This window comes from Sorex araneus, chromosome 2, assembly GCF_027595985.1.
Source record: "Sorex araneus isolate mSorAra2 chromosome 2, mSorAra2.pri, whole genome shotgun sequence".
Classification (NCBI taxonomy): Eukaryota; Metazoa; Chordata; class Mammalia; order Eulipotyphla; family Soricidae; genus Sorex; species Sorex araneus.
Window position 1 is genome coordinate 281,482,405 of NC_073303.1, and position 21,555 is coordinate 281,503,959.

The 21,555-nt window shown below is 37.2% G+C and overlaps 1 protein-coding gene across 8 annotated transcripts in view; it reads right to left on the minus strand.

Moving 5' to 3' along the window:
• TMEM108 (transmembrane protein 108) overlaps positions 1–21,555 on the minus strand; it is a 255,917-nt gene that overhangs the window by 98,498 nt on the left and 135,864 nt on the right. For all 8 annotated transcript variants that reach the window (XM_055126178.1, XM_055126177.1, XM_055126170.1 and 5 more), the window contains one exon: positions 16,213–16,298. In XM_055126178.1, the coding sequence (XP_054982153.1) occupies positions 16,213–16,252 (40 nt within the window). In that variant the 5' untranslated portion in view covers positions 16,253–16,298. The remainder of the gene's footprint in view (positions 1–16,212; positions 16,299–21,555) is intronic.

Genomic DNA, 21,555 nt, shown 5'->3' on the forward strand with positions numbered 1-21,555 from the left:
ACACCCGGCGATACACAGGAGTTACTCCTGGCTATGCACTCAGGAATTACCCCTGGCAGTGCTCAGGGGACCATATGGGATGCTGGGAATCGAACCCATGTCAACCGCGTGCAAGGCAAACGCCCTACCGGCCCTACCCGCTCACGCCCCTATCATACCATTTAATACAGAAAATTATTTGCCAATTTATTTGATTACTCTTTCTTTTTATATTTAAGAACTTCATCTGAGAAAAAAATTTCTTCTTTCTAACACATCTTTTATAAATTTGTAAAGAGAGTTTCCCCTATAGTGTCTAAAAGGAAAATTATGGGGGCAGGGGAGAAAAAAGTGTCTGCCATAGAGGCACGCTGAGGGGGTGGGGGGAGAGGCGGGCAGGAGGGAAAATAGGGACATTAGTGGTGGGAAATGTGCCCTGGTGAAGGGATGGACATTGGAACACTGTGTGACTGAAAATCAGTCACGAACAACTTTGTAACTGTATACCTCATGGTGATTCAATAAAAAAATTTTAATGAAGGTTTATCTATGAAATACTCTATTTGTAAGAAATGGAGTCATCCTCACAAGCATGAAGTGGCATATCACTGTGGTGTTGCTTTGCTTTTCCCAGATATCTATGAAACTGAGCCCTTTTTCATGTAACTAGTGGTCATCCGTATGTTTTCTTTAGAAAAATATCTATACCCATTTCATTCTTCTACATTTTAATGATAAAGGTCATGACATATACACATCATGACAAACATAGATTTGAAATGGTGCTAATTATTTATAAAATTATTTTTGTAGCAATATATAACATGATGTTGCAAATGACTTTGGGTATTATCTAATTCAACAATATAATTCATTCTTTGGGCATTAAATAATAGGATGGGGGAAATATAAGTAATTGAATAAATGAAGAAGTAATAGGATTATACACATTTTTACCCCATTTTTGGATAGTTATTTTTTATTTTTAATTTTTTTTTTAAATTTTGGGGTATCACTGCTGGCAATGCACAAGGGTTACTCCTGGCTCTGCACTCAAGAATTACTCCTGGTGGTGCTCAGGGGACCATATGGGATGCTGGGAATCGGACCCGGGTCAGCCACGTGCAAGGCAAACGCCCTATCTGCTGTGCTATCGCTCCAGCCCCTAGAGTTGTTTTATATGCTGTTTTATTTGTCCTTTATATATCTTGGATATAGCCCTTTGTCAAGACATATATATAGGAATATTTTCTTCCATTGAGTAGGATGTTTTTTTAAATTATTTTTATTTTAACAACAGAACCAACATTATTGTCTTATTCATACAAGACTGCTACATCATGTCCACCACCAAAGTGTCCGGGTCCCTCCACCTTTATTCAAGAGTCCCCTCTTCTGCCATCCCTCCCTTAGATTACAGTTCGTTGATTATCTCGGGCAGGGTGGATCCATTGGAAATCCCTTGATCTAAATATGTCACTTCAGACTTGTGAAAATGACCTACATCAAAAAAAGCAAGAATCAGCAAGTACTGACTGGGCTGTGAGAAAAAGCAAGGTCCTGTTCAAAAGAAACTGGAGTGTTCTGTGGAGAGCTAAGGTAAAAGTCTGAGCTAGGAGATATGGGGATTCATCACCAGCAGAAGTAGAGAAAAACAGGTGAGGTACTCAGACATGGTAGTAATATGTGTGTGTGTGTGTGTGTGTGTGTGTGTGTGTGTGTGTGTGTGTGTGTGAGCTCGAGCGATGACTGCTGTAGGAGCCAGGAGGTGGCAGTAAAATATCAGCTATATTTTTCATGTTTAAAATATTCTCTACTTAGTTTTTTTTTTAATTCTACAACTTCTTTAAAGCTTTCCTAGAATTAGACATCATATGAAAGAAGCAGTGACAGAATGACAATTCCCTGCCCTTTGTTGCTCTAATGCAACAGTTATCCATACTGATTTACTTCCTGTATCCCCTGTCACTGGAATGCACAATGGGGTTCTCGTATTACCGTTTCTTTCTCCTGTCACATTAACTTGATTGAGGCTTAAGTGTCATGAGTAGAATACCAGACTCAAACAAATGATTAATGTTTCACTTGACACTGTGAAGATGTCACAGTTAAGTATCTTATCTATTTTTCCCACCCCTACTCTCTCATTTCCAGCTCATATCCCAAAGCAGACAACTAAGAGAGGAGAAAGACAGCTAGTACACTGAAATATCTCTCTTCGTTAAGTTTCCTGAAATATCTTTCATCATAAAGTAGCCCTACCAGCAACCAGACACAAGGATAGCAGTTTCACTCAGGAACAGGGGTGGGTATAGGGCTAACTAAAGATAAATTTAATTCAAGAAATAACTTAGTGGGATATATGTTAAGAGCCCAGTTTCTTTTCCCATTCCTTTCCACAGTGCTCTTATAATCTAATGTTTCTAAAAATACAGTCATAAAGATAATATAACCAGAGCACAATAACTGAAAAATAATGTGGTTAGATGAATTACAGATTAATTTATAAATGTAATGGCCCAATTGCTTTCATGAGTAGCAAAATTTCTTTCATCAAGTAAGTTACAGCCTTAGTTGAGAGTTGATACTTCTATCTTGCTGTAGTTTATTTATTTATTTTTTAACAGACCTGGGGTAGATGAGCAAAAAGACCAAAGACCAAAGCTCTAGAACATAATGAAGGATATTATAAGAGGAAAGGCTGAGGTATTTACTAACCAAAGTGGGAAAACTCCAAAAAGAAACACAATCAGATAGCACAATTGTGTATAATATGTTGCATGGTTTTCAGTTTATGGACTGTGAGTTAAGAATAGAGTTCTGGGTCCAAGGTCACTGTAAGATTCTGGATGTAATATTTGACATTTTTGGATTTCCATTTCTTTATGATAAGATGGTGGTAAAAAATGACATCACTAAGCAGGAATGTAGAATTTCTGAAAGGTGTATTAGAGAGGAAAATATCTTATAATGTACAAAACGTCAGTTTTCATCAGTCTCTTTGTACAGGGACTAATCATCGACTCTTTCCAAGTTTGAAGTCAATTAAAATATACATAAAAGAATCAGAAAAATGGGACAAAATGTCACCTTTTACTAGTTAATTGGATTTAATAATATGGCTTGATCATAACTTCTTAACAAATCTATAATATACAATCTTCTCTTCATACTCTACACTTCTTATTTATTTTTATAAAGAGCTTTGTAGGGAAGAAATTGTCTTATATTTCTTTAAATTTTCAGAATTTCTCACCCAGTCACACATGCAGTAGACATTCTAATAATGGATTTTTTTTAAAAGTAAGGATATCTCCTAAGGATTCCATTTTTAGTGACTATAATTTGGGATCAAATTTACCTTTAAACAATCAAAATTTTAGGATTTACTTGAAATAATTTTTCCCATGAAAAAATTTAGCTTTCCCCCCCTTCTTTTGCTTTTTGGGTCACATCCAGAGATGCTCAGGTGTTACTCCTGGTTCTGGATTCAGGAATTACTACTGACAGTGCTGAAGGGCCATATGGGATGCCAGGGATTGAACCAGGGTCAGTTGCATGCAAGGTAAATGCCCTACCCTCTGTACTATCGTTCCAGTCCAAAACTTTAGCTTTTGTCTACTGACCAGGCACCATTTCTATCTGCAGATATCTGTACCCAGGATATCTTAATTAGCATTATTATGTTCATGTTCTTATCAAATATCACTTTGTTATTAACTTAGATTTATGACAGACACTTGTGATATCAATGTCTCAGAGTATTACAAACTCTTGTTATTCTCCCAAGGGATGAATACACTATGAAATGCTGATGGAATCAGCTGGTAGAATCAGTTCACAGTGTTGTTATAGAAGAAAGTAGAGAGAGAGCCATATAATCTAGACCTCTTTTTTTTGTTTACCCTCATTTACATAGGGTAAACAAAAGCAGCTAAAGGGAGTGGAAGATAAGACACCATGATTTAGAAAGTTATTCCTACTTGAGTTTCAAACATACAATGTCACAACAATAATCCCACCATCAATGTCAACTTGCCTCCACTAATGTCCCTAAGTCTGGTCACACTCTGCAGCCTACCTCCTTGACAGGCATATTTTAAAGTTTGGTTATTGTAGTTTGGATCTCCTGCTTTCAGTCTCATTGGCCTATGATTTAGATACAGAGACATACCACATCTTTACACCCTGATGTGCCCCAAGTACCTGACCACTATATCCTATTGCCATAAATTTGCGTTGCTCCCCAAGCCCCTCAATTTCTTTTCTTTCCTGTCCTTCTCATTTCTATAATCTCAGGTCAAGGGTAATTGAGGTATCCTCCCCTTTAATACCTTTCATTCCCTTATTCTGTTCTTCTATATCCCATAAATAAGTGTTTGCCCTTCTTCTGGCTTACTTCACTTAATATGATATCCATCAATTCCACCCAAGTTGTTGAAAATTACATGATTTCATCTTTCTTGCAGCTGCAACGTACTCCATTCTGTCTATATATCATACCTTCATAATTCACTCACCCATCACTGGACACCACATTCCATATCCTAGATATTATACTAAATGCTGAAATTAATAATGGTGTGCATATGGATGGTTTTTTGTTCAGTGAGTAGATCTCATGAAACAATTTCTGGGTCACATGTCAGCTCTAGTCTTACTTATCTGAGAAATATGCATACTGCTTTTTCATAGGAATTGAACCAGACAACATTCCCATGAGCTCTGGGTGAGAACTCCTTTTTCACCATACCCCCCGCTAAAACAGATTGTTTCCAGTTTGTTTTTTTAAAATATATGCCTATCTTACTGGTGTGAGATGATATATCACTGTCATCTTGTTTTGGATTTTCCTGATAATAAGTGATGATGAGCATTTTTTCATGTGCCTACTAGCTATCCATCTGTCTTCTTCAGATAAGTGTTGGTTTATTTCCTCACCCCACTTTTGATAGGTTTTAAAAATTTATTTCTTCTTGCAATGGGGGGGCAGGGTGGAACCGGCCCTACTCTCTGCCCAGACGAGACCCCGAGTGGCCGCCCATGAATGGCTCCTCCGCTCCTGAACGGCCATAATCCCAGAGGCACACAAACCAATCTCGGAATGCAGCAGCTGCTGGCAGAAATACCTCTGGGCTTAATTACTAAAATACCAGAATTCCAAAACCACGTAGCTGCTGTTGCAGCCGTGCAACATCACATACTCTTCATTATCAGCAATAGAAAACAAATTATCAAATGATGCCTTTTCGGCAGGTCTGATTGTTGGGGGGAAATTCCAAATAATAGTAGTGGGTTTTGTTTCGAAAATTGAATGTAATCAAAGTAGAGAGAGTAAAGTGAAAATCATCTGCCATACGGGCATAATGGGGGGTAGTATGGGGTGTATACTGGGGTTCTTGGTGGTGGAACATGTGCACTGGTGAAAGGATGGGTGTTTGATCATTGTATGAGACTTAAACCTAAAAGCTGTGTAACTGTTCTCAAGGTTATTCAATTAAAAAATTATTTATTTTTGTTGTTGTTGATCTTTGTGAATATTTTATATACTCTGGATCTCTTTATCTGATATGTTGAAGTCAAATACTTTCTCCAATTCAGTTACCTACTATTTGGTTTTAGCCCGTGCTTATTTTGCCATGCAGACACTCTTTAGTTTATGTAATCTCATTTTTTTCCCTGTAGCTATGGAAATGCAATCATATCACTGAAAACAACTTTGAGGTCCAAATATTGGAATATTCTGTCTCTATTTTCTACAATATATTTTAGGGATTCTGGTCTTACCTCAAATTTTTGATATTGACTTTGTGTAAAAGAAGAGATATCGATCCAGTGTTATTTTCATATGTGGTTACCCAGTTTTCCCAACACAATTTGTTGAAAAGCCTAGCTTTACTTTATGTTCCTTTGTCAACAATAAATTTGCCATAGATCTGTGATTTTTCATTGGTACTTGATTCTAACCCATTGGTCAGAGAGTCTAGCCTTATTCCAGTTCCAACTGGTTTTGATCACTATAGCTTTATTTATTTCTTTTTGTTTTCCTATAGCTTTATAATATAGTTTCAGGTTAGATAATGTAATACCTCCACGTTTCTTATTTCTCAGTGATATTTGGCTATTCAGAGTGTCTTACGGTTTCATACATACTATATTACTGACTTATTTTGTTTTGTTTTGTTTTGCTTTTGTGCCACACCTGGTTATGCTCAGGGATCATTCCTGGAGGCTTGGGAGACCTTAAGAGATGCCAGGGATCAAATATGGGTCAGCCACGTGCAAGGCAAGCACCTTCTCCACTGTACTGTCTCCCCATCCTTTTGGAGAGATTTTTAATTATTGTTTCAACTTCCTTACTCATGATTGTTCTGTTCAGCTTTTCTATTTCCTTTGTTCAATCTTGGGAGTTTATATGTTTCTGTGAATTCATCCATTACTTTTAGGTTCTCAATCTTCGTGGCATAAAGTTGTTCACAGTAACCTCTTATGAGCTTTTCTATTTCTGAAATGCCAGTTGTAATTTTTCCACTACCATTCCTGATACGATGTATGCTGCTACTTCATTTAGTGCATATATGTTGATGAGCATTAAGTTCCCAGATATACTGATCCCTTATGCATCATGTAATGCCCCTTCCTATCTGTTATTATCTTCTTTAGCTTGAATGCTGTTTCATCTGAAACTAGTATGATGGTCCCTCCTCTTGTTTGTATGCCATTAGCCTGTATGATTATATTCCAGCTACTCCCAACCTATGTTTAACAAAAGTCTATGTGTGTCTCCTGTAAGAAAGAGATGGTTGCATACTGTTTCCTAATACTTTTGCCATTCAGTGTCATTTAATGGGAAGAGTTTAGTCCACTAGCATTTAGAGAAACACTTGATATGAAGGTATTTATTGTCAAGTCTATAGGAGTTCACTTGTGCTATTTGATGTTCTTTTTCATTGTGACCTTTTTTCTGTTTACTTGTCAGAGCTAAATTAAATTCCTAGTATGTCTTCAGCTGCTATTCTTTGTTTATTGATATTTTTCTTACAAGATGTCTTGGTGTTGTTTTGCTTGGATCTACAATGGTTGGTACTGTTTAAGTGTCTTCTTGGATTAGTGCTCCCTTCTCACCCTTCAGATTGAGGAAATCAAATAATTCTCATCAGTTATTTCTTCACCATTAAGTCTCTTTACCCCTCTCCCTCTTTCTTTTCATTCTAGAATTCTTATGACTCTGAAGCTGTTCCTCTTGGCATTGGTAACTACTTACCATATATTCTCTTTATTTTTTTCATTCTCTTTTCAATTTCCTCTTCTTTCACGTAAGGAACTGTTTATTGTATCTTTAATGTGCTGATTCGATTTTCAGCTTTGTCCATACTGCTTCTAAAGTTTACTACTGCATGATTCAGTTCCTTTTCTTCTATTTTAATGATTTCTTTCATCTTTTTTCCATCTTTTCAAGTTTGTTGACTCTCTGCTTGAATGTCATTTTCAAACCAACAGTATTAATACAATTGTTCTAAAGATTTTCAGGTGAATTACAGATGTCAGATGTTATTGGGGAATGCCTTCAGTTTTTTGTCATCCTTTGTTAGTACCTCTGTATTATTGTGTTCTTTCTTTGTCTTGGGTACTGCATTCACCACTGACAAGGGTCAGACTGGGTGTGTATGTCTATGTCCAGACAGAATTATTGGGCTGCTGCTGGGAATGAGTAGGAGGTCTGGAAGACTCTCAGATCTTTGCTACTATGGCAGATTGCTTAAGTCTCTTATATATCTGGTGATTTATTTTGTGCTACTAGGCTGTAGCCTGAGAATTTTCAGTTAGACTTTGAGTGCTTGAAGAGTATGAGTAAGGCTGTGTAGTTTGGAACTTTTGGAGTAAACAGTCCCCATCAAAGGCTGGGGTCTGGACAAGTGGGTGGGGCCAAAAGTCCTCTGGGTCATATGCTCCAAGCAGTGCACGAGGGTTGAGAAGGTCAGTGTGTGGGGAAATGGAGTTGAGCAGTGGATTTTCTAAACTTAGGTGGAGAAAGGGGAAACCCGTTTCCACTTCGGTAGCATTAGTAGGGTTCTTCCGAGGGCAGCCAATTCTTCAAGGGACACAGAGGGGCTAGAGAGGTGAAAGGAGTTTTTTGACGAAGAAGTAAAGCTCCAATAAGTACAGTACTCAAAGCTATACATCTGTGTACTAGGTTTGTAGCTATGTATTACTGAAGTGATCAAAGAGATTGACAGTAAAGTGATGCTGGGAAATAAAGGACAGAACAGGAAGCCAAAAGGCAGCTAAGAAGATACACACAGTTAGCGCAATATTGACTTTGGTCCTTCAACAAAGTCTCAGGGACATGTGCCTCTCCTATACAGAAAAGTGACCTTGGGCATTAGCCAGAGAAGATGAATGGAAGGATAAGTGGCTAATAATACTGTGAATCTGCCCCAACCTCTCCTATGAAAGCTCACCAACAGTCTACATGATCCCTGTCATTTAGGGAGAGATAAACTAAACCACCTTAGTTCTGCATTTACTGAAAAAAGATGAAGGTTTTGGAATGGGTGTGTCAGAGTTGTAAAATCTGCTCATAACAACCCACAGGGAGCTCAATCTCCCAAGTTAATAAGTAGCACACAAAGGCATGGTACATATCCTGGAGAGGATTGGCAAGTAGACTACTCAATTGTCCTGATAAGGTGTGTCTAAATACTTTCTTGTCCTCGTGGATAGCTTTGTTGGATGGGGAGAGGCATTCCTCACCAGAACTGAGAAATGACTAAGGCACTTCTCCAGGAAATAATTTCCAGATTTGAGATAGCACACAGCTTGCAAAGCAACAAGGTCCTCTCTTTAACTGCAGAGGTAACTTGGCAGGCAGCAAAGTCCTCAGGATTAAGCATATTTACATCCTACTTGGAGGTAGCAATCATCATAAAATTAGAAGAATAAATCTAGACCTTTAAGGACACAAACTAGAAAGCTAAGTCAGGAAACTTCTCAAAATTGGTGACAGGTTCTCCCTCTAGTTTTGCATGTGCATCACCCTATGTGTACCACTATCTTGTACCACTATAGTGTACCACTATAGTCCTTTAAGGCCCTATATAAGAGACTCTTTATCCTCACTTATCTATTATTTGACTTGGAGTATTCTTCATAGCAAAAATGTAAAGTTCCTTCCAACAGATTTTATTTTATAAAAAATTTTTTTATTGAGTCACCATGTAGAAAGTTACAAAGTTTTCAGGTTTAAGTCTCAGTTATACAATGCTCGAACACCCATCCCTTCACATATTCCACCACCAAGAATCACAGTATAGCTCCACCCTGTCCCCCCACACCCCTAGACCCAACAGATTTTAACAGGGTTTGGTCAACAGTATTCACTGACCCCTGGGTGTCATCCTAGGAAACTCTATCTCCCAGGTACTTTGGTATTAATGAAAACTTACTGGGATGAATCTAATTCACCAGGATTACAAATTCTTTGAAAGGGCATATTTCCATCCCATCTCTCTACTTTCACAGCCAGAATTATTATTGGAATCCTGATCTGGATTCATTATACTCTGGTAAAAAGGTGAATATGCCTCCCACTTGGAAGCTGGCTCATGGTTTTTTTACATGACCAATCAGATTGATCATTTTACAAGGCCTCATTTTCATGGGTCATAACCAATTAGACAACAGAACAGCAAAGAGGTAGGAATATGTAACATATGTAGGATACTTTAGCTGAATTTTGGGGGTTTCTGTCCTGTACATAAAAGTTGTTGTTGAACTCTTTCTTGTGAGATGTAAGTAAAAGCTGCAGTGCTGAAAACATCTAGTGGGCAGCATGCTATTCTGACTTGCCATACACAAGAAACCAGAAGTAATTGCAAAACAGTAACTGCATGGCATTCAGGCCTCATGGATCAGCAGCTGAACTCTTCAAGATTACCACCTCTGCTCAAGTATCCATCCAGTTTTCAATCACCTCCTCTCATGTATCTCCTAGGTCCAGAAATGACCGAGCAAGTTCCTTCCGCCATCTATGTGGTTCTTTGACTCTCCCCTTCGACTTTTGAAGAAAGTAGGCACACTAATGTCTCCACCCAACCAAGCAACTTCAAAGTCAAGTGTGGTATCTTTTCATCTGAGAGGGCTCTAGGGCTTTCTTAAGTCAACTTAGAATTAGCAGAGCCCTTAGCCTAGAGCAGAGCCTCGGCTCTGCCCTGTGGGGAAGCTCTTGTCTGACTTTGAGAGAACATCTCAGGAAAATCATTAAAGTGCTTGTGCTCAATATCAAGCAGTTTCATAGAACATAGGACAGTGATTCCCGTGACTTATTCCTTCCTCTTTTCATCAAACATAGCACAATTATATGCCAAGCCTTAGTATTCATAGGCAGAGTCAGGAAACATACCTTGTGTGCCAACTTTATACGGGCATAGAAATCACATCAGGAGCTGCTCCAGCCCTGGGGGCTCACCATCAACATGCATCTCACATCTTGGAAACTCACAGCCCTTTAGCACTAAGTCCTTGTAAAACCCTCTTGGGAGTTTTTATTCAATTCAAATCGCTGTTTTTTCAAACACTGTGCCCTCTATCCTCCACTAACCATAGCCCTGTTTTACCCTCATTTGATGAGTAAAGTAGTTCAACTTTTTCAGAAAGCGATATAACCTCATGGTTCCCTTTCCTCAGACCCTACTCTCTCCTCAACCCATACATACATAACACCTAGCACCTATTCTTAATTAACCATTCTGTTAAGATAAAACATTTTTTATTAAATCACCATGAGATAAACAGTTATAAAATTTTCCATGATTATGTTTCATCATGGACTGGAGCGATAGCACAGCGGGTAGGGCGTTTGCCTTGCACGTGGCCGACCCGGGTTCGATTCCTCTCTCCCTCTCGGAGAGCCCAGGAAGCTACTGAGAGTATCCCACCCACACAGCAGAGCCTGGCAAGCTACTCATGGCATATTCAATATGCCAAAGACAGTGACAAGAAGTCTCACAATGAAGACATTACTTATGCCCACTCGAGCAAATCAATGAGCAACGGGATGACAGTGCTACAGTACTATATTTCATCATACAATTTTCCAAAACCCATCTTTTCACCAGTGTACATTTTGCACCACCAATGTCCCCAATTACCCTCCCCACTCCATCCCATCCCTCCCTCTACCTCTATTGCAGACATCTCCCTCTTAAACTCTCTTATGGGCATTATGGTTTGCAATATAGATAATGTTTGGTCCTTATCTAATGTATCTGAGAATTTTTTGTGTCTGCCAAATCTCTTCCTGTATCATTGTTATCACCATCTAACTAGTCTTCTAATCCAGAACACCCAGAGTCATCCTTTTTTTTCCCCCCAGAGTCATCCTTGATGTGCTTTCTGCCCACCTGAAAACATCTGGGAATCTTCTCAGTGATCCCACTTAACACATAACACATAAATCCATTAATTTCAAGTGTACCTCGCTGTGTCTGCTTAGTAATGAGTTTCCTAAGTTCTTACCCTGATTCATTTACTACATCCTTGCTTGTTGCCTTTTGCTCAGGACTCCTTGGAGCCAATTCTCACATGATTATAGAATACTCTTCCTGTCAGATGCTGAGAGTCATCAGCATCACCAAGCCCCTACCATGGCTTTGCACTTCCAGGAGCAGCAATTCTCACAGTGTGGTTCTAGAACTCCTTGGAATCCTGAAACCTTTGAGGAAATTCTGGAAGGCCCTTTCCCTCCCAACTACATGACATTATGGACTTAATTTTTTCTCTCTCTTTTTTGTTTCTTCATATGCTTAAAGAATATGGATCAGATGTAGAAACTTATATGAATTCAGATATCCTTCATAAATCAGATATTATAGAGATTTGTAAACATATAAAACAAATTCAACCTCTTATTTTCAATTTTAAAATAGATCTTTTTCTACTAAAAATGTTATTTGTTAACATGCAATGAGTTTACTGTTTCTCAGCCCTGATTTTTCTAACTTTAGCAGATATAATCTATTTCTAGAAGATTTTGTGGACTTTAATTTTTAAGAGAATAAAGGGATCATGGTACCAAAGTGTTTGGCAAACATTGACATAAAAGATAGAGAAGTAGGGGGCTCGATCGATAGTACAGAGGGTAGGGCATTTGTCTTGCATGTGGCCGTGGCCAACCTGGGTTCAATCCTTGGCAACCCATATGGTCCCCTGAGCACTGCCAGGAGTAATTCCTGAATGCAGAGCCAGGAGTAACCCCTGTGCATTCCCGGGTGTGACCCAAAAAGCAAAACAAAATTTTAAAGCATATATATATATATATATATGTATATATACAGGTATATATATATATATACAGGTATATATATATATATATAAAAGAATCTGCCACCAAAATGGCAATCTATCATATTTCAGAGACAAAAAACACAAAATAAAGAATTACTATTAAAAATATGAATAAAATATGAATATATGTCACACAATCCAACAACATAAAAGCAAACAACCTAATAAAAAATGAGCAAATACCTGAGCAGACACTTCTCTCAAAGTTGGCCAAGACAAATGAAGAACTGTTCAGTGCCAAAATACATACACTCATGAGGCTGGTCTAAGTTTAAAAACTGTAAATATAGAGTATTGGAAAGGATATGAAGAAAAAGTATTCATACACTATTGAAGATGATGTAAGTTAGTGCAGCCTTTATAGGAAAAGAATTTGGAAAGACCTTAAAGTTAAAAATGGAATTTTCATGTGATCTAGCAGTACCAACCCCAATCATTTATCTGAAGGATCTCAAAACACTAACTCAAAAGGATATTTGTACTTCTAAGTTCATAACAGCATTATACACAACATCCAACACATGTAATCAACTTAAATTCTATCAGATGGAGAAGCCATGATATATACACTCAATAGAACACTACTCTACTATTAAAAAGATGAAACTGAGCCTTTTGAGAATTAAGTCAGGAAGTGAAAGACAATTATTGAACAGTCCTATCCATTTGCTTTAAACAATTAAAGCAAATTAACTGACAATAAACAACAAAACTAATTTCTAGACTCAGTAAAATCTATAGTGGTTACTAGAAATGAAAGGAAGGGAAGTTGAAGGAATAAAAGATTCTAGAGAAATGACGTGGGTAATTTAGTCAAATCAATAGATTTCTGGAAAGCTTACCTGTTTAAGTTGCTATTTTCAATCACTGTATCACTATCACTGTCATCCCATTGCTCATCGATTTGCTTGAGCAGGCACCAGTAACATCTCCATTGTGGGACTTGTTACTATTTTTGGCACATTGAATACACCACAGGTAGCCTCCCGGGCTCTGCCGGCTATTTTCAATATTATTTAAAATTGTACTGAAATCGTATAGTATATACATTAAGAAGATAAAGTTGATCTTTTAAAAATGTAGTATCTCTGAGAATTACAGAGAATTCCCTTAATCTTTCTTAGCAAACGGAGAACATATTAACTAATTTAGTCAAGTTATTTTGGGGTTGTTGTTGTTGGGATTGCTGTTGCATGTGTAGTTTGTGGGTGGGTCTGTGGTGTCAAACTTGTTGCGGCAATGGAGATTCCACTCTGCGATGTGCGTGATATTGGAGATCAAACTCGGGGCCGAAGGCATGTAATGAAAGTGCTCTATCACTAAGTAACATCTCCAGGTCCCAAATTATTGCCCATCTTAATAGAACATAAGAGAACTTTAGATCACAGGCCACAATAGGAAACTGACCTGGATAGGGAACATGGTGGGGGCTTTGAGACTACTGTGGGATAAGGAAAAGCATGCAGGGCAAAAAAAGAGGGGAAATGTTAATCACTTGTAGAAGAAACTACTATGTGGATGTTTTTTATTTAAGAAGTGACTGGGGACTTTGGGTCTTTAGGCTCAAAAAAGGGCTAGTGAGAGCTGAACAGGTGCCATCACTTTTTCTCAATGAATATAACTTCTGGGCTTCTGCTCAGTTTTGGAGATCAGATGAGTGGTAAATCATCCCCTCAGAAGTGAATTCCACATTAAACCAATTCTTTATGCCTGAATGAGTCTAGAAAGATGACGAATACTGACTTGGGGTGTGTGTACATAGGATTCTAGTCTGAGATGGTGACACAAAGCCTGCGGCCCCAGGTAAGGAGGATGGGAAATGTAAATTCTAGTTAAGAAATTCTAGTTAAGGGCTCAAGTTCATAACCAGAAATTCTTTCTCTTCTTCCTATTAAGATGGGGCCTATGGGCAGTTGGGTTGAGCAAAGGGGTAAGTAACTCTTTGTGTCATCATCATAACTCATTTTATGTCGAAAAGGCAGACATGAGCAAGTAGAATATATAAGGCATTACAGAGAACACAATATAAGAAACTCAAATGTTTATATTTATTTGCAAAACATGTATGTCTACTAGACATAACCATTCCTCTGAATAGGTTAACAAACAACTTTGACTGAATAGACGATGTATAAAATTTATTTTTATAAAATCAAATTAACTATTGGTCTTTCTTTTGCATTATTCTGGGGCCACACCCAGTAATGCTCAGAGGCTACTCACGGCTTGGTATTCAGGTGTTGTTCCTGATGGTACTTAGAGGACCATACATTGTGGGACTCTAACCCTGGCCTCTTGCATACGAATCATGCACTTAAGCCCTATGAATTATCTCCTTTCTCTTCTCAATATTCTTCATTAACAATTCAGTTACACAATAAATTTCCAGTGCATAGCACCCAGGAAAAGACCAAATCTCCGGTCTCATTATTCAGCAAGTCCATAATCATGCTCTTTACTTTTTATTGTTATGTTTTTAAAAACAGTGATATGACTTAGGAATGGCAGTCTTGGTCTTGTCAATGGTTTTCTCTGTAAGATAAGATCAATAATAATTACGTCCTATTCACTGTTAAGGCATTGTGAGGATACAATTCTGTGTTCCAGAAAGTTCCATGCAAATGTTAGTAACAGTTGTGTTCCCACGTGATTGTAACTCTCTAGTCCAGTCTTAAAGAACACAGGGAAAAATATACTGCTTTAAGAATTCGAATTTAGTAGAAGAAATGAATCTATTAAAATACCCAACCTGATTTCTATCAGGACATTAAGTTTTTTCACTCTGGAAGTGAAATAGAACTTCAATTGCTAGATTTTTTTTTATTATTTTGCTTTTTGGGTCACACCCGGCAATGCACAGAGGTTACTCCTGGCTCTGCACTCAGGAATTACCCCTGGCAGTGCTCAGAGGACCATATGGGATGCTGGGAATCGAACCTGGGTTGGCCGCATGCAAGGCAAATGCTCTACCCACTGTGCTATTTCTCCAGCCCCCAATTGCTAGATTTAAAGGAACAAATGATGATTTACATCTCAGTATTTTTCCATATTTTTTTTCTGCAAAAAGTCACTCAATCTAGGAAAGACAGGTCGTCTGTTTTTCTCAGAATGAGACAAGCTCATGGATTATAAGTTTCCCCAACTCAATAGCTTTGCCTTGCTCTGGAGTGGGCAATAATTACTGTCCCCAAAAGATCAATCTAAATATTAAGATCACTACCTTGCACTGGTTTGTACATTTATTCAGCAACAATTCCAATACCAAAGACTGCATGGTCTTCAGTAACTAGTCATGTCTCCAAACACTTGGGCATTTCATAGAAAGTGACAACTGAATTCTTTAATCAACCACCAAATCAGAGAAAATCACATTCTCACTGCCATTATTTGAGAACACGTGTAACTATGCAAGACATTAAAGTCAAATGTTGTACAGCTGTCAAATGGAATCATGTTCTATGTCATAAAATCCATATAACACAACCTGCATTCGCTCCTCATGAGGAATCTAACAACAGTTATATGGAACATATTTTTTCTCTCTCTCTGTTTCTCTCTCTCTCCATATATATATACATATATATCAAGGACAATAATATTTTTATATCATTTCTTAAGTCAGATGTTTAATGTGACAATTTTGAATAGCTATAACAAATCACAGTGCCTAAAATAAAAGTTAAAAAAGAGTTTACATTATAACTAGTTCCTAAGATAATAGAATAAGTAAATGTTTTATATTTTGAAAACCTAAATGAAGTAGATGGGAAATTTCCTCCCTTCCTTACTAAACCTTGGTCTTTCTCAAAATAATGGGTACTTTTTTGGCACTAGACAAACAATAATATTGCTATATTCTAGGAAAGAATAAATGTAGTATCAACTTACTTAACAGTTGGCAATAGAGGACCTGTAAACTTCTCTTCATGGTATCATCTGGTCCTGCTTGTCCTCCAGTTTATTCATGGTTCTGTCTAGAAAATTGTGAGAAAAAAAATTCAGGTGTTTTTCCATTTTTTAAAAATAAATTACTTAATTTTTCTTATAAATTTTGTTATATATTTATAATTTCAAGTTATTTAATATTTAATTTTTCATTACTTCTTATTTTATGCTGTTCATATTTATGGTTCTTTGCCTTTCCTTTTCCATAATGCTTATCCAACTAATTGAATCTTCAAAACCTCAGTAAATGTCTCGTAAAAATAAATGCTCTCAGATTAGTGATTTTGAGCCATGAAAGAGAAGAAATTATATGTTAATATAAGGGTGACTGGGAACATCTGGAGCCCAGGAACCAAAAGCAATCATTAGTGAATATTTGTGGATTTCTTAGGAAATGGTGTGCCCTCAATTGTACTAAATAAACAAGTAGGAGAGCAGAGATATAGTTATAGTTTATACTGATCAAGATCAATCCTGCTGGGCCAAAGAGATAGTACAGCAAGTTAGGCACTTGCATTGGACACAGCCAACTGGGTTTGATCTCCAACACAACATATGATCCCCAGAGCCCTGCCAGAAGTGATCCCTGAACACAGAGCTAGGAGTAAATCCTGAACACAGCTTGGTATGGCCCACACATATAAACAAAACCCCTAAACCCCTCAAGCAATTCCAGAAATGCTTAGAAGGTTTTGAGAAACTATTAGATTATAATTTAGTCAGGGCCCAGAGAGCTAGTTCAAGAATTAAGTTCTTGTATCAAGAATCCTGGTTGGATTCCCAGCACTACATACTCTGCGCAGTGCCAGGGGTCATATTTGAGCACAGAGCCAAGAATATACATTGAGAACCACAGGGTATGGCCCAGTACCAATACCCATTAAAAAAACTGTTCAAAATATATGGAATAGAGCCATTTTATTTGCTTATCAAAGAAACAACTGAGCCCATAAATCTGAGATATTTGGGATCATCTAAGTTATACAAGGCTACCCAAACTATAAGCACTATATATGGTCAAGTATTTGTTCAAAATTAACTTTTGTTTAGGTAGTTCTAGAGATTGTAGTAGATTTTCTTCCTTTCTCAATTTAAACTCTACAGTTTTGTTGAGTAATTTCCCAGGAACTCTTGCTCATGAAATTGTTTTCATTATATTCTTTAATTGAAACTAATTGTTCACGATTTCTTTTCATAATTTTTTATGATCTAACTGAACTCACTCACTGTTCCAATAATGGGTTCTCAGTTGAATCTCTTGAGCCAATTTTGATATTATAGACAGATGAAAACTGCAATGATATTCCATTAAAAGCCTAGAGCCAGACCCTGTGATTTCCAACCAACAAGACTAGTGGTTCAATGTAAGGAGGATCCAATATTGCAGTGCTACTTGGGTCCTGCAGTTGTAGAGATTATTTCAAGTCTCTTTTTAACCCAAACATTAACTGTATCTTGTTCCTGAGGGAATAACTTAGGAGCTCAAAGATGACTACTTGCAGGATAAAATTCTGAAAAGCATAGTTTTACAGACAAAAGACTAAACAGAAGAAAAGTAAGAAAAGAGGATAAATTTGCCCAAATATGCAGAGATAGCTGGATAAGTGAGGACTTCACTGATCATAGCAGAAAGAAAACAAGTGGGTGTAGTAACCTGGATCACACAATAAACAGAGTGAATCTAATGAAAGTGACCCTATTAGGGCCCTGCCTCTGAATTTAATGAGACAGCTCTAAACATTTCATTGATTTAGAAGGGAAATTCCTTTTTCATGGAATATTTAAAATGATCTAATCTGAAATGTCCATTTAGTGAGGGAAATAGTTATGGAATCAAATAAAAGGCTCTGCTATTTGACATGCAAATTTACGTGAAATGACAAATTAATACATAATAAATAAAAAATAATAAGCAGGAAAATTCTGGGAGACAAAATAAAACCAACATGGCAAGGTCAGTGTAGAAAGCACTGTTTGCCCTACCAGATAATAAAACATATATATATATATATATATTTTGCTTTATGGGTCACACCTGGCAATGGCACAGGGGTTACTCCTGACTCTGCACTCAGGAATTACTCCTGGTGGTGCTCAGAGGACCATATGGGATGCTGGAAATCAAACCTGGGTCTGCCGCCTGCAAGGCAAACGCTCTATCGGCTATGCTATTGCTCCATCCCCTAAAACATATTTCTGGGGTCTGAATGATAGTACAGTGGGCAGGGCATTTGCCTTACATGTGGCTGACCCAGGTTCAATCCCAGGCATCCCATATGGTCCCCTGCTAATTTCTGAGTACAGAGCCAGGAGTAGCCACTGAGTATTGCCAGGAGTTGCCCAAAACCAAAACCAAAACCCAACAAACTATATACCAAATTTTCTAAAATTAAAGTAATTTTATATTCACATATAAATAAATCCAGTTACATATACAAATGTCTAGATATAATAAAGGCAGTATATCAAATCAGGTAATACAAAGATTAGTTTTTCATTTTTTAAAATTTATTTTAATGTATAAAATACCACAACTGTTGATACGATTCCAGAACTAAAATTGATTAGATAACAAAGCTCCATTTTATTATTAAAAATCAGTAAGTATGAAAAAATCAATTTATGTGAAAATTGTTATATCTAATTGTTAGTTTCTTAAGTCCGTGTCTAAGAATTTATTAAGCTGTTTGTTTCCAGTTGAGCCATCTGTGGTATTTTTTTGTTTGTTGAGTTTGGTTGGCTTCCATGTTACTTTCCCACCTATTTTGGGGTGCTCCTATTGGAATTCAGTATTGAGGAATTAGAAGGTGTCATGGGTGGGCTGTCCAGAGACTTTGGGATCTATGATCTGGGCAAATGAGTCCATATGATGGTGGCTATGGGAGGTGAGTGTGGCTTCCAGGGTTTCAGGAAGTAAGGGGTTTTCGGGAAGGCCACCCATCCTGCCACTGAAAAACATGTCTCTAGGAAGTGGTGAGTTGCGCCCTTGGCGTGGCTGCTGGAGCTTTGGCTAGGCTCCGCCCACCCACTTCCCAAGGGCGTCCCAGGGTTTTCAGCTGTGGGACTGGTGATTCCATCGATTTTAGCTGCTTGGCTACATCTTCTGGGAGAGTCAGTTGGGAATCTGTAGAGCAGGTCCAGTGGGTGAGATGACATGGCGGCAGCGGACTGGGTGAGTCAACGTGGCTTTTCAATAATCAACGTGCACAAATTTTTCAATAAATGTTGTTAAGATAAATATAAAATCGAACGCATTCCAGATACCACTCGAGTACAAACTCCAGATGGAGCATTTACATGTAAAAATTAGAGCATCAAATACTGAAAAAAAAAAAAGGGGGGCAAATTCTTCTATTATTTGGGAAGAGAATAGCTTTGCTAACTCTGAATCAAAGCTGGAAGCTTTAAGAACAACAACAAAAAAGATATTATCACATAAATCTTTACCCAAAACTTCAAACAGCTAAAGCAGTCCTGAGGGAAAAGATGATGGGAGGCACTAGTTTACCTGACTCTAAACTATACTATACAGCTATAGTAATTTTTTTAAAAAAAGCATTATTGTAAAAATAAAAGCAGACACTGAGATAGATTTGAGCACCCAGACATAAGCCATCAAATAAACAGGCAATTAATTCATGACAAAAGAACCAAGATCATAAAATGAAGGAAATAATGCCCCTTCAATAAATGGTGTTTGGAAAAACTGGTTTGACACATGCAAATGAATAGGACCACTGGCTTACACTAGATATAAAAGTTAACTCAGAACAGATCCAAGCCTTATATGTTATATAAATTCATAAAATACACTAAAGATAATACAGGCAAAATATTCCATATTATTTTCAGTGGATTCTTCAGTAATCTTTATAGACAAGGAAATCAAACCAAAAGTAAACAAATGGGATTATAAAAAACTAAACAGCTTTGTATTGCAAAATAAACTAACACTAGAACTCAAAGACATCCTACGTAATGGAAAAAAATTTCATTCACCATGCATCTTATAAAGAGCTATTATCTAATATATATAAAGCACTCACAAGACTTAATTACAAAAAAACCCATTTAACAAAATGAAGGTACATGAAAAAATGCTCATTCGTATTCACTTATTACCAGGGAGATACAAATCAAAATGACCATGAAATATTATTCCTCACAACAGCGAGAATGGCTTATTTCAAAAATGCCAGAAATAACAAGTGTTGAGTGGGTATGTAGTGAAAAATAACCCTCACATTTAATGTTGGTGGGACTATCATCCTGTTCAGTCTCTACAGAAAAAGTATAAAAATTTCTCAAAAAGTAACAAAATAAATACCATCTGATCCATTAGTTCCACTCATACACATATGTGTATATATATATATATATCATAAAACACTCTCTCAAGATAAAAAGAAATACTACATCTATGTTCAATTTATAATAGCCAAGCAAGACCTGGAAATAATCCATGTTCCCAGCAGTAGGTGAGTGGATTAAAAAATTTGTGGAATATATACACAGCGAAATATTGCTCTGCTACAAAAAGGATGATGTCTTTGTTTTTGCTATAACACTAATGAAACTGAAGGGTTGGAGGGTTTCATGCTAAGGGAAAACAGCCAGAAAGAGAAAGACAAATACCAGATGATCTCACTGATACATGGAGTATTAAAAAAAAAACCAACAAAGCAGTGTAATAGGCAATGTCCAACGAAAACAAATCCTTAGACTCTGATGGCAGACCTGAGGTTGTCAAGTGGTGAGAAGACATATCAAAGAGAAGGGTGCTATGGAAAGGTAAAAGGATATTGGCAGACTGTATAGAAATCTCATATTACTAAAGCATAAACACTACATTCTTGTAGAATGACAATTAAGGAAAGATACAAATAAAAAGTGAGGGAAGATATTAAGGTATCTTTAAAATTCACCTGTAATCCTCAAATCAATATCCATGGTGCTTTAAGATTTATTTACAGACCAATGCAGAGCAGGGAAAAAATTTCAGTTGTCTAAAAAGTATGTTCCTAGCTGGGGTCAAACAAGGCAATGTTCAATCATATTTCAACTCTCACAGTGTAAGTAAGTATCCTTTCCACATTCTATTCTAGTGCCATGTTCTTTGGCAATTTGGGCATCATTATGCTATTTACTGGTAGCTGTTTGAAATAGTCCCTGAGCACAGAGCTAATGTGTTGTTTAGTTTTCCTAAGTACAGGAAGGCTATGATATTTTTTATAGAGAAAATTCATGTGACGAATGATGAGCTTTGTTCAGGCATACATTTTAGTG